The sequence below is a fragment of the Podarcis melisellensis genome (assembly GCF_964234715.1).
Source record: "Podarcis melisellensis genome assembly, chromosome: 7".
Lineage (NCBI taxonomy): Eukaryota > Metazoa > Chordata > Lepidosauria > Squamata > Lacertidae > Podarcis > Podarcis melisellensis.
In genome coordinates, this window is record NC_138539.1 from 8,009,448 (window position 1) to 8,023,427 (window position 13,980).

Consider the following 13,980-nt stretch of genomic DNA (forward strand, 5'->3'; position numbering starts at 1 on the left):
AGATGGTGCAATGGCGATACCGAATGGACATCCCATATTTAGGCAGAGAGAGTATTCCAGAATACTTGGACTGCCAACGTTATGGACAAAAAGTCCAAAACTGGAGTAATGGTTATAGGGGTTGCTCATGCGTAAGTTGCCGCAGCTCATGGCTAGGTTACCTGGTTAAACCCTTTCTGTCTGGACAGCCCTTCACTTCGTGGCTGTTTCAGTCACTGGCAGAATCCGTCAGTGGGCGTTTCTTGAACCTCTTCCAGCAAAGAAGTTCTTTGACGCCAAGTCTCCGCCTACTCTCCCTGTGCAGAAGTCTTCTGCGCAGGGTGGGTGTGGGCAGCGGAGGACCCGTGCTCTCCCTGCTGGTCTCTGGCGAGGAGTCCTGGAGCCCCCTCGCCGATTCCCCCATCTGCCCCCCTTTACCCCTGGTGTTACGCTGATTTCCTTCCCCAGCCGATGAGCTGCCTCTCTTCCTGCTGGGCCCCTCTCCAGCATCGCTTTGGAGCCTTGCCTCCGCCTCTAGCTCTGATGGCAGTTCCCTGACAGCTGGGGTGGCAGGCGAAAGCATTCACAGCAGTGGTGGAAAAGGGGGATTTATTCAGAGTGCAGTAAGGAGATTAAGGGAAACCCAGTTCCAAATCCTATACATTCAGAGATTTATACATTTCAAATACATTGGTTGGACTTTACTATGATCCTATTGGCTATCAGTGTTCCCTATGACAATGTGCTATTTCCTCCTTTTTCTTACCTCATCTTGCAGAGCCAAGAGTTAGTGCTTGGAAACCAGGGTAAAAGGTAAAGGACCCCTGGACAGTTAAGTCCAGTCAAAGGTGACTGTGGGGTTGCAATGCTCACCTGACTTTTCAGGTCGAAAAGACAGTTTTCCGTGTCATGTGGCCAGCATGACTAATCCGCTTCTGGTGCAACGGGACACCATGACAGAAACCAGAGTGCAAGGAAACGCTGTTTACCTTCCTACCACAGCAGTACCTATTTATCTACTTGCACTGGCATGCTAGGTTGGCAGGAGCCGGGACAGAGCAACGGGAGCTCACCCTGTTGTGGGGATTCGAACCACCAACCTTCCAATTGGCAAGCCCAAGAGGCTCTGTGGTTTAGACCACAGCGCCCCCTGCCCCTTTGACTGAACTTAACCGTCCAGGTTTCCTTTACCTTTACCTAACCAGGATAAGGTGATGATGGCATGTCTGGGGTTTTTCTAGCTTACCTTACTGCCCAGTACAATTTTTAGGAGAGGACAAGGTCGCAAGATATGGGAGTTGGATGCTTGCAGTCTCATGGTAGCTTTTGCTGACCATTGCAGTGCAGCGTTTATAGGTGGTTAGTCTGGAAGGTTGAAAAATAGAAGAAAGGTTGAATGTTTATGCTCGTCTCCAATTCAAGCCGGGTTAAAAGGTTACTGGGGAGACCAAAACTATGCTTTGCTTGCTTCTAGTTAATTTCCGAGGCCAAAGCTAAAGTCTGCTGCATGTAAAAGAACGAAATCTCTTGCTAATGCCTGGTGTTTGAAGCAAGGTGGAGTTTATTATTCTAGTAAGGAAGCTAGTGAGGTTCCCTTCATATTCTTTTAGACCAGCAGTTCTCAACCTGTGGGTTCCCCAGATGTTGTTGGACTACAACTCCCATCATCCCTGAGCTCTGGGCTTGCTAGCTAGGGGTGATCGGAGTTGAAGTTCAAAAACATCTGGGGACCCACAGGTTGAGAAAGGCTGTTTTAGACCATCATCCTTACTCTCAGTTTTCTGGGGATGATGGGAGTTGGTGTCCTACAATGTACAGGCAGCACCATGTTGGCAAACCCTGAACTAAGACATGCATTATATTATCTGATACAGTACTCAGAGGTAGGTTACCTCAGAATATGGAAACTCCATTTCGCTGCCATAGCTAAGAGCATTTGACCGATCTGTCCTCTGTGTAATTGATCTAATCTGGGGAATTTGCCACTTTCACAGTTTATGGCTGCAGAAGAGAACCCCCAAAGAAGAGACCACACTGAATTATCCCCACCACCCACAGCAAAATGATAATAAGCAACTGTTGGCCACAGAACAAAGAGAGATTTATTCTGCCAATATCCCTGTTTGAAATCTCTGATTTTTATCGTGCGGCATTTTCTAATTCTAAACTAAAAACTAGGCTGCCCACCCTGCTGGGAAGTGCTTGGAGGAACAAACAAGGGAAATATTGCAGATGCATCAGAAAAAGTTTGGCATTTTAGCAGGAGTTTATTATTCTAGTAAGATTATAGATTATAGATGGAGCAGCACCATCTAGCGGACAATGTATAATTGACAACAAGAAATGTCTGTTGTTTCTATTTTTGCAGTCCATAGGAAAGAACACTTAGTTGTCCACAGGCAGCTAGAATGGTAGTATTAGGTACAACCCTGAGTTCCAGCAAGGGAACCTACTGGTGGAAGATGGGAGGCAATTTTTTGTCTATTTCCCTCTCCTACGCTTCACCATAGCACCTCGTGTTGCCTCTCATTCTGTATTGTGGGATGTGATCCATGAGAGGCAGTCAAGTACATTCCTTGTAATGCTAGAGAAAACATGAGAGGGAATGTTTGGCCCAGCCAGTCGAAACTTCCTGTTCCTCCTGGCTGGAACATCCTTCCTTTTGCATGTGATAGAAGGTGGGTGTGACCTAACGAAAGGACGAGTCTTGCAACACACCTTTCTCTTTTTGACTTCCTTCTTTGTTTGACCACCTTCTGGTCAGGACTGTTCTGCTAGCTCTCAGCTAGCAGAAGTACTGGGATTATTCCCCCATATGGGGTAGATCCACATGTACATATTTGTAACTAAGTCTGCCTTCAGGAATCCAACTGTGAACTGATGTGAGTAAACTTCTTTTATTGATTTTGAATAAGATTGCTGCATCTTTATTCTTTTAAGACGGATTCAAGGGAACGTACAATTTAACCTGAGGCAGATTGAAATGTATAATAGTGAGAGGCTCACACGAGCCTGCAACCAGCTATCTGCTGTGCATATAAAAGGGGGAATGTAACTCTGCTACATAAAGGAACTTGCTAGTGCAAGTTAGGAAGGATATTAATAAACAATATATCCTCTCCTGCCATCCTGAACATTCCCACATGTATTGCATCTCATGCTGCTTTGAAGGGGTTCCCAACCCCCACCAAGCAGAATTTGGGGGAGCATAAAGATCTGGAGGGAGAATGGGAAATGGTTGTAAATTGTCCCATGTTGTTGTTGTTGTTGTTTAGTCGTTTAGTCGTGTCCGACTCTTCGTGACCCCATGGACCAGAGCACGCCAGGCACTTCTGTCTTCCACTGCCTCCCGCAGTTTGGTCAGACTCATGTTTGTAGCTTCGAAGACACTATCCAACCATCTCGTCCTCTGTCATCCCCTTCTCCTTGTGCCCTCCATCTTTCCCAACATCAGGGTCTTTTCCAGGGAGTCTTCTCTTCTCATGAGGTGGCCAAAGTATTGGAGTCTCAGCTTCAGGATCTGTCCTTCCAGTGAGCACTCAGGGCTGATTTCCTTAAGAATGGATCAGTTTGTTCTTCTTGCAGTTCATGGGACTTTCAAGAGTCTCCTCCAGCACCATAATTCAAAAGCATCAATTCTTCGGCGATCTGCCTTCTTTATGGTCCAGCTCTCACTTCCATACATCACTACTGGGAAAACCATAGCTTTAACTAAACGGACCTTTGTTGGCAAGGTGATGTCTCTACTTTTTAAGATAATGTCTAGGTTTGTCATTGCTTTCCTTCCAAGAAGCAGGCGTCTCTTAATTTCGTGGCTGCTGTCACCATCTGCAGTGATCATGGAGCCCAGGAAAGTAAAATCTCTCACTGCCTCCATTTCTTCTCCTTCTATTTGCCAGGAGGTGATGGGACCAATGGCCATGATCTTCGTTTTTTTGATGTTGAGCTTCAGACCATATTTTGCGCTCTCCTCTTTCACCCTCAATAAAAGGTTCTTTAATTCCTCCTCACTTTCTGCCATCAAGATTGTGTCATCTGCATATCTGAGGTTGTTGATATTTCTTCCGGCAATCTTAATTCCGGCTTCAGATTCATCCAGCCCAGCCTTTCGCATGATGAATTCTGCATATAAGTTAAATAAGCAGGGAGACAATATACAGCCTTGTCGTACTCCTTTCCCAATTTTGAACCAATCAGTTGTTCCATATCCAGGTCTAACTGTAGCTTCTTGTCCCACATAGAGATTTCTCAGGAGACAGATGAGGTGATCAGGCACTCCCATTTCTTTAAGAGCTTGCCATAGTTTGCTGTGGTCGACACAGTCAAAGGCTTTTGCATAGTCAAGGAAGCAGAAGTAGATGTCTTTCTGGAACTCTCTAGCTTTCTCCATAATCCAGCGCATGTTTGCAATTTGGTCTCTGGTTCCTCTGCCTCTTCTAAATCCAGCTTGCACTTCTGCGAGTTCTCGGTCCACATACTGCTTGAGCCTTCCTTGTAGAATTTTAAGCGTAACCTTGCTAGCGTGTGAAATGAGTGAAATTGTGCGGTAGTTGGAGCATTCTTTGGCACTGCCCTTCTTTGGGATTGGGATGTAGACTGATCTTCTCCAATCCTCTGGCCACTGCTGAGTTTTCCAGACTTGCTGGCATATTGAGTGTAGCACCTTAACAGCTACACTCAATATGCCAGCAAGTATGGAAAACTCAGCAGTGGCCAGAGGATTGGAGAAGATCAGTCTACATCCCAATCCCAAAGAAGGGCAGTGCCAAAGAATGCTCCAACTACCCATACCCATCTGGTGGGAGCATCTCATCCTGGTAACACTGCACAGAATAGCCTCTCGCCAGCAGGAGAAACTCTGGATCTCAGCCTCTGTAAAAGATACTTGCCATAAATCGCCCTATCTTTCGTTGTCAGCTTAAATCTTTTCCCTGAACTAGACTCGCAAAACAGTTTGAATATTTTACTACTCCCATTATCCTTGTCAGAAGCTCAATCTAGATTGATGCTCACGAGTAATGTTCTTTTGAAGAAGCTGGAAAGAGGGAAGGAGAGGGGCAAGACACAGATGCCATCAAATCCAGAGCAAGATTGAGTTGAACTCTGTGAGAAGCAAAATTTTCAGGAGAATTGGAAGCCCCTTCCAGGAGGAAACGATTGAGGAACTCCGAGGAAGGAAAAGGTGCTTAGCAACATTTCCAGTATAGGCTTCTGTACCTCACGTTGCCAACATTGAGTTTCACACTGAGTTGTCTTTCAAGATACATGACATACCAGGGAAATTACAAGATGAATTAGAGGGTTGGAATCAATGACCCTTTGTGGCCCATCCAACTCTATAATTTTATGATCAGATCTACAAGGGTGAGAAAAGAACCTTGATAAAAGTTGCAAAATTTCAACATAGCTTTCTTAATATGTGCAATGCACTCAAACTGTCTTAATGTCTGAGAGATCTGCATTGGCTCCCAGTACGTTTCCGAGCACGATTCAAAGTGTTGGTGCTGACCTTTAAAGCCCTAAACGGCCTCGGTCCTGTATACCCGAAGGAGCGTCTCCACCTCCATCGTTCAGCCCGGACACTGAGATCCAGCGCCAAGGGCCTTCTGGCGGTTCCCTCATTGCGAGAAGTGAGGCTACAGGGAACCAGACAGAGGGCCTTCTCGGTAGTGGCGCCCGCCCTGTGGAACGCCCTCCCATCAGATGTCAAAGAGATAAAGAATTACCTGACGTTCAGAAGACATCTTAAGGCAGCCCTGTTCAGGGAAGTTTTTAATATGTAATGCTGTACTGTTTTTAACACTGATTGGGAGCCGCCCAGAGTGGCTGGGGAAACTCAGCCAGATGGGCGGGCTATAAATAATATATTATTATTATTATTATTATTATTATTATTATTATTATTATTATTATTATGTCTTCTGCTGAGTTGGGGATGAGTACTTAATCCTGGCTAATATGATGCCATATTAGATGGGTTTGTGGCCTGTTATTATTATTATTATTATTATTATTATTATTATTATTTATACCCCGCCCATCTGGCTGAGTTTCCCCAGCCACTCTGGGCGGCTCCCAATCAAGTGTTAAAAACAGTACAGCATTAAATATTAAAAACTTCCCTGAACAGGGCTGCCTTCAGATATCTTTTAAAGATAGCTGCTTATTTCCTTCACATCTGAAGGGAGGGTGTTCCACAGGGTAGGCGCCACTACCGAGAAGGCCCTCCGTCTGGTTCCCTGTAACCTCACTTCTCTCAATGAGGGAACCGCCAGAAGGCCCTTGGCTCTGGACCTCAGTGTGTCGGCTGAACGATTGTGTTGTTTTGCCTAAACAACGCCTGCGCATGCACAGGCGGTGAAACCGGAAAGTATACACTTCCAGGTTTGCCGAGTTCAATATCCTGAAAAAACGCAACTGGAGACTCATGTAACGACTGTTCTGTTCTGTTCTGAATCATTTTGGGTCTCCTCCGGGCTTATTCAGATGTTTGACTTTTTGCAAAATAAAATAAAAGGTCATTGTCACTAGTTTGCCTTGACAATATCTACTTTGTACCCTTCCAGATGCTGAACAATCCAGAAAAGATAGCAGAGCAGATCAGCAAAGACCTCACCTGGCTCTGCTCCCACCTTTTGGCTCTCTGGACCCAGTTTCTGGAGTTCGTAACCCTGCACCCAGATGTCACAGCCTATCTCGTCCAGGAACATCACACTCTGAGGGTAACCTTGCAAGATGGTTCTGAACTCTACTTGGAGGAACAACCTGATATAATCGAAGGCTATTGGCAATCCCACTCATTTTTAAGGGCATTGCAGAATTGTATTGTGCATCTTTAGGGGTTCCCAAATTTCATGAATTTCCTAAAATTTAGCATAACCAAGATAGCATTGAGTTGTTTTGGACGATGTGACCAGTAATGATGACAATAAACAGAAGTGCTACCATGTTTACAACAAAATGCTGGTTTCAATCTTATTTGTTCATTTAGGTGCAAACCTGCCCTTTTTTGTCATTAGCTGTCAGAAGGGTCAGAAAGAAAAGCTCCCCAAAAAATTATGGAAGGGAGAGTAGAATTTTGGTGACATCCATGTGGGTGTCTTTGAATCTTATGCAATGGGTGTGAATGTCTGTGTTCTTTCATTTTACAATTCCACTATCCCAAGTTTCCTGAAAAGGAGATGGTTTTGCATCCTGGCATCTTCCCCAAGAATACTTCAAGAAAGTGTGGAAAGCCGGGGCATCTGATTGTGGAGCACTCGAGAGTGGCATACTAAATTTGTTTATGTTTAGCTCCATCCCAGGAATGAGTTATACCCAGTTTATGTCACCTTCACATAGGTTCACCCATAAATCTGTAGTGCTCTGTGCCATTTCCACATTTATTTACATCCACCCCCCCCAAAAAATGTGCATTTAAATACATATTTTAAAGCACGAATTCTTCAAAATGCACACTTCCGGACATTTTCTTCCTCCCTCCTGCCAAAATGTGTTTAACTGGGTTGATCCCTACATTGGGGAGTTCCTAATATTTATTTTCTTGTAGTCAGCACAACTTCTGGACTCACTTGTCCGAACAAGCCAAGGTATATTTTCTTTGCACCCCAAACTTCTGCAGCCTTTTTAAATGCACTGCTGACTCTGATTCCAGGAACGTCAGATGCCTTGGGCTGTTATGGAGACAATATACAAATAAACATACGGTAGATTGTAGACTCTGTTTTGAAGGTGATACACCTTCTAACATGTTTTTCTTCACCAGGTAAGAAGATTCTCTGAGGCTTTCTTTCATGCTGAGCATCAAAAGCCTGCCGTTGTGACTTTCCAGGAAAGCCTGTATGTAATTTTTGATACATTTCTACCTTTTGACTGTGGTGTTATATAATTTAATGACATTTATTTTCTCACTTGTTAAAAGAAAAATATGACACACTTATGTGACCATGCAATTCTGGGCATAGCTACCTAGTAGTAGGCTCCGTGGCACTAAATGGGGCTTATTCCCTGGAAGGTAGGTACAGCATCATATCCTAATATACTGTAATGCTGATTTTGGGAGGTCAAGCCCTCACATGGTGTCTTCCAACTCATAGAAAGCACAATATATGCACTTTCCTCCAGTGTCCCAGTTTTCCAGGGAGAGTCCCAGATTTACAGAAGCACTTCCCAGCAGGGTGGTCAGCCTAGTTTTTTAGTTTAGAATTAGAAAATGTTGCACAATAAAAACCAGAGATTTCAAAGAGAGATACTGGCAGAATCAATCTCTCTTTCTTCTGTGGCCAACAGTTGCTTATTGTCATTTTGCCAGGGGGTGCTTCTGTGATCAGATCAATTACATAGGGGACGGATCGGTCTAACGCTCTTAGCTCTGGCAGCTAAGCTACATGGGGCTTCCATATTCAGAGGCAACCTCCCTTTGAGTATCAGATAATAAATGCATGTCTTTGTTCAGGGTTTGCCAACATGGTGCTGTCTACACTTTGTAGGACTCAAACTCCTATCATCCCCAGAAAGCTTACAGCAAGGATAATAGAATTTGCAGACCCTCAATGTGTCCTAGTTTTCCAGGGACAGTCCCAGATTTCCAGAAGCTGTCCCGGTTTCTAATTTGATCCCGGAATGTCCCGCTTTCGCTTAGGATGTCCCTGTGGAGGGAGTTATCTGACCCTCGAGCCATCTGAAGGCAGCCCAGTATAGTGAATGTTTTATAGTGCTTTTATATATGTCTGAAGCTGCCCAGAGCAGCTGCGGCAACCCAGTCAGATGGGCAAGGTATAAATAGTAAAATTATTGTTATTATGGAATAGGACATCCCTATTTTGATCGGAGAAATGTTGGAGGTGTAGTGGGCACCTCCAGTGTAGTGGGTACCTTCCAGTATAATTGGGGGGCAACCATGAAGAAGGCTCTGTCTCAAGTCATCATATAACATATCCCAGCCTGAGGGGGGGGGGGTTCTAAAGACATGGGCTGGCACACATCTGTGTCTCAAGTAGGGCATAGAATGAGTGTTTGGTGTAAGGAGAGGATCTGTCACAGAAGTAAAGCCATGGGAAGAACAAATGCTGTGGAATAAGCAGCGGGTGGCATTGTGGGTTAAACCACAGAGCCTAGGACTTGCCGATCAGAAGGTCAGCAGTTCGAATACCTGCGACGGGGTGAGCTCCCATTGCTCGGTCCCTGCTCCTGCCAACCTAGCAGTTCGAAAGCATGTCAAAGTGCAAGTAGATAAATAGATACCGCTCCGGCGGGAAGGTAAACGGCGTTTCCGTGCGCTGCTCTGGTTTGCCAGAAGTAGCTTAGTCATGCTGGCCACATGACCTGGAAACTGTACGCAGGCTCCCTCGGCCAATAAGGCGAGATGAGCGCCGCAACCCCAGTCGGCCACAACTGGACCTAATGGTCAGGGGTCCCTTTACCTTTACCTTTACTTTATTACATGAGCACTGTTCCACAGCATTTGATATTTTCATTTACATACATTCATTCGAAATAAGATTATGAAGCAATTCTATATCCTCCCACCACGCTGACAAAGAATTCTACGAAACAGTAGTCAACATCTAGAATCACTGTTCAGTGCTGGACATCATATTTGCTGAATACACAAAGCTTCACAGCTTGTCTTTCATCGTACAAAGTTTGATACCTCGCTTCATTTAAAGATTTTCAGAGACTTTGAGACTAAAGATTTCATTTTGTACTTCTTATGGTTTGAGGGAATTTTATAAAGATTGTCTATTACGTATGTATATGGTCATCTTGTTGCCTAGACATTGCTGACGTTCTCTTTGCAACGCAGGGGTTGGTTTGTTTTGTTACAGAAGTAAAGCCAGGAGGGGTAGGGAACCTCAAGCCTAGGGGCCAAGACAACCCTCCGTTCCCCTCTAGACTAGCCCTTAGGCCATACCCCTCACTGACTGCTTCACACCCAGAATGTTTTACCCTGCTGTAATGTGTCCTTCCTTCCTTCCTTCCTTCCTCTCTTTTGCTTCGGTGGAGCACAGGGGTATGGAAACTAGCCTACCATTCAGATGTAAAGTTTCCATTTGTTGCTCCACCCACTGGAATGCAGCCCCCAGACTGAAAAATGCCCCCCCCCACGATTTAGACGGTGTTTCATGTTTGGTTCAAGTGGGTTGTTGCTGGCAATCGTGGCATACTCTCTAGGGGGTGGGAACTCAGTCCAATGGAACTGGAAGTGGGGAAACTCTACCGTAGTGAAAAGTTACCCTTACGTTTCTTCTAAACAGCATCCAGCATCACAACCAAATCTCATCAGAAGTCCGGAACTCCGAGTACCTCACCAGCATGCCGCCCCTGCCAGTAGAGTGCCTAGACATTGATGGAGACTGGGGCACGCTGCCGATTATTTTTGAAGACAGATATGTCGATTTCCCCTACAAAGGTGGGTTATAAACTGAGCTTTGGGGCTCCTCTTTGGGAACTTTACTTTCTTTTTTCTTTTTGAAAAAAAGTAGTACTTCTTTTTTCGAACAGCTTAGTTTGCAAACAACTTGGAACCCGAACGCTGCAAAACCAGAAATAGGTGTTCCGGTTTTCAAACTTTTTTCGGAAGCCAAACGTGCTCCATTTTGAGTCCTACACTGTTCCTCTTCCTTTCTCTGTGTGTTCGGTTTGTAAATTGAGTCCCCCGTTGCTAATGAGAGACTTCCCCTTCCATTCTGAGGTTGTCCCAGGCACCCACACAACACAGATGTGATATTTGGAGCTTATATTTGATGCTTTTGTTTTTTATTTTATTTTTGGCATTTTTGTTTGTGCATTTTTGTTTTTGTGACTGTGGCTTGTGACTTCGTTTTTGTGACTTGTTTCTGTGATTGTGTGGAACCTAGTTCAGCTACTGATTGATTGACTGACACTGGGCACTGCACTGCAGGGGATGCCACAAGACTGCTGTAGAATCCCAACTCTTCCCCTTTTTGTATTATTCTTTTTTGTAATTGTTATATAAAAGGAGGTAAAGGACTCCTGGATGGTGAAGTCCAGTCAAAGGTGTTTATGGGGTTGCAGCGCTCATCTCGCTTTCAGGCCGAGAGAGCTGGCGTTTGTCTACAGACATCTTTCCAGGTCATGTGGCCAGCATGACTAAACCGCTTCTAGCAAAAGACAGAAACCAGAGTGCACGGGAACCCCGTTTACCTTCCCACCACAGCAGTACCTATTTATCTACTTGCTCTGGCATGCTTTCAGACTGCTAGGTTGGCAGGAGCTGGGACAGAGCAATGAGAGCTCACTCTGTTGTGGGGATTCGAACTGCCAACCCAAGAGGCTCCATGGTTTAGACCACAGTGCCACCCACGTCCCAATTGTTATATATTGTAAAACTCAGTAGAACTGTTTTTTGAATCAAGCTGGTAATTTTACTGAAACAATTAGTTTCTAGTGTTGCTATATCAAGGGATATTTTTCCTCTCTTTCTTTCAGTTCAGAGCTTGGACAGCTTGCCGGACTATGTTGCTTCTGCTGCTGGCAAATCACAAGTGGACTTAATAGGAAAAAACGAGGATCCTTCTTCAAATGATGACTCTGCTTTAGCAAAGGGAGACTTCAGGAACAATGCCCCTTTCATCATCCATACAGATAGGATAAATGGAAAATCGGTGTATGGTCACAGCTATCCAAAAGGAGATTCCTGTATGGTTGAGAGTTTCAATGATCACCCCGCAACTCAGGTACACACAATGAACGGAGACGCCCAGTCCCATGGGGATGAGTCAGATCTGGCTAGCAATATGATTTCTGGTTTGCAATCAGAACTCCTGAAAGATAATACAGAAAGCCTTAAGACACCAATGGAGCTTTCAGAAAATAATAGTGATAGATTTTCACCGGAGGCCGCCTATTTGGACATAAGCCCAGTGTGTAATAATGACCACCAAGGAGAACCAATGGTAGTCATGACTGCCCAGTATGATGGTGGCACATGTGGACAACATAAACTTTTGAATGAGATTGAATTGAGCCAAGCAGCTTCAGGGGATGGTGGTGAGTCTACTCTCACTTCAGACAAACTTCTAAATGCCCAAGAGAAACCAGCGGATCAGAGTTGTGAGTCAACACTGCCATCCTTGAGGACATTTGATGTGAGTGATGATTTGGGTTCACTGAACCAGATAAAAGACGCTGAGGGGATTAAGGAGCAAAGAGTGCAGGAGTGTGAGGAGTTCAGCTTGACATCAGGGGTCATTAAGAGATCTTCGTCACTAATCTCAGACTCAGGGATCGAAAGCGAGCCAAGTTCAGTAGCTTGGTCTGATGCAAGGAGTAAGGCTTTGGAGTTACCCAGCGACCGGGAGATTCTTCACCAGCTCGTCAGAAGGCAAGCGATTCACCGTAACTCTCTGGAGGGCGGACACACAGAAAGCAATACCAGCTTGCCCAGTGGTATCCAAGCCTCCCTCACTTCAATCAGCTCCTTGCCCTATGAGGAGGAAGAGCGGGAGGTCGAGCCCAATAAGCTGACGAAATCTATCTCAGCTCCTCAGATCAGTAGCCCTGAGGAGCCTGTTGATGACATGGATATATCAAAACATGCAAAAACTATATTGGACACCGCAGAGGGGCAATACGTGGACATAGGGTGCACCAGTATGGCCCTAGAAGAAAACGTTTCCATGTGCCGGAATGCCAGAGAAAATGGTGGGTTGCCACTTCCATTTGCTACCATGGAACACCCCAAATCTGCCTTTGAAGAAAATGTTGGCAGTCCTCACTTACCAGAAGCTGCCGAGGACTTATCAGAGGTGGACTGTGGCTTGGAAGCCACAGGAGAAGCTGTGTTTCTAATGCAAAATGAAAATCTAGATGACACGGTTGAAAGCCAGCTGCCAAAGAGAACAGAGGAGATCTGCTTGGCAAGGGTTGGTGACTATTTGGACACCAGCACCACTCCTCTTGATGTGTATGAGGAGGAGGTAAATTTGCACACAGTCCACGGTTCGTATTCCACAAACGTTGAGGTTTTTTCACACCATGAGGGCCACACGCCAGACTATACTAGCACAGTCTCATCAGAGGTGGTGCCTGAACCTGTGTCTGCAAAGGGTCCCCATGGCAGTTCTCTTGCCAATGGCAAAGTAGTGATATGTGGCGGAGAAATACCCAACTTACAAGAAATTGATCTGGATAACAGACCCGGCTGTGGATCTTACTGTGCAGAACCAGAAAACCGAGAGTTCAAAATGGTGGCAAACAGCACAAGCTTCCATTCAGTGGCTCCAGGGGCACTGGCGCTCGAGAGCAAAAAGGCTATTGAGGTGGTCAACTTATCTGTTTCTTGCACAGCCACCTGCCTTCCTTTTTCTTCGGTCCTCAAAGAGAACCCGCCAGTGGCTGGCTTCTCCTCCAAGCAGGTCACTTCTCCAATTACTCACCAACCAGTAGGCTCCTTTGGGGTCATCTCCTGTGAGTCCAGTGATGTGGATGGGGAGGCCAATGAAAGGATGCTTAGGTAAGTAGGTCCAAGGGCTTTTCATTCCCCACATGTTCTATTGGCTGCAATTTCCTGGATTTGGTGGGTTGATTTGGTTCTTCTGATTACACCAGCAGCTGGGGTTCAGGAAGCCCAGAAGCTCAGCTAGGTCATTCTTTTTGCAATTTGGATTGAAGGTGGTTTTGGGGGAAGCACATAAAAATGCAACATTTCACGAGATACATATAGGATAGCTATGGATTGTGGCTAATGCCATATTTACACTGCTTGCCAAACCAGTGGAGGGAGCACACTGGATGTCAACACGATGTCATATGATTGACAGGTGGGTGGTTCCAATCACCTCTCAAAATTGTCTTACTGGGGTGTGGGAGATACAGATCTGTCCCAGTGGGTCAAAAAGGTCCCCCAGCCCAGGCCTACATCATTGGATGGCATTTGGGTTGAGATTTTAAAAATCTGAATTTGGTTATCCTTCCACAACTGGTCTACCAGCTGCAGTGGCAAAATCCAACTCTCACCCCCAGCCCTTTGAATACAAT

At 45.3% G+C, this 13,980-nt stretch overlaps 1 protein-coding gene across 1 annotated transcript in view; it reads left to right on the plus strand.

The window, feature by feature from the left end:
* The window catches only part of FAM135B (family with sequence similarity 135 member B), an 86,432-nt gene that overhangs the window by 62,210 nt on the left and 10,242 nt on the right, over positions 1–13,980 (plus strand). The window contains exons 9-12 of the mRNA XM_081918650.1: positions 6,546–6,701; positions 7,745–7,818; positions 10,236–10,390; positions 11,431–13,456. Of these exons, the coding sequence (XP_081774776.1) occupies positions 6,546–6,701; positions 7,745–7,818; positions 10,236–10,390; positions 11,431–13,456 (2,411 nt within the window). The remainder of the gene's footprint in view (positions 1–6,545; positions 6,702–7,744; positions 7,819–10,235; positions 10,391–11,430; positions 13,457–13,980) is intronic.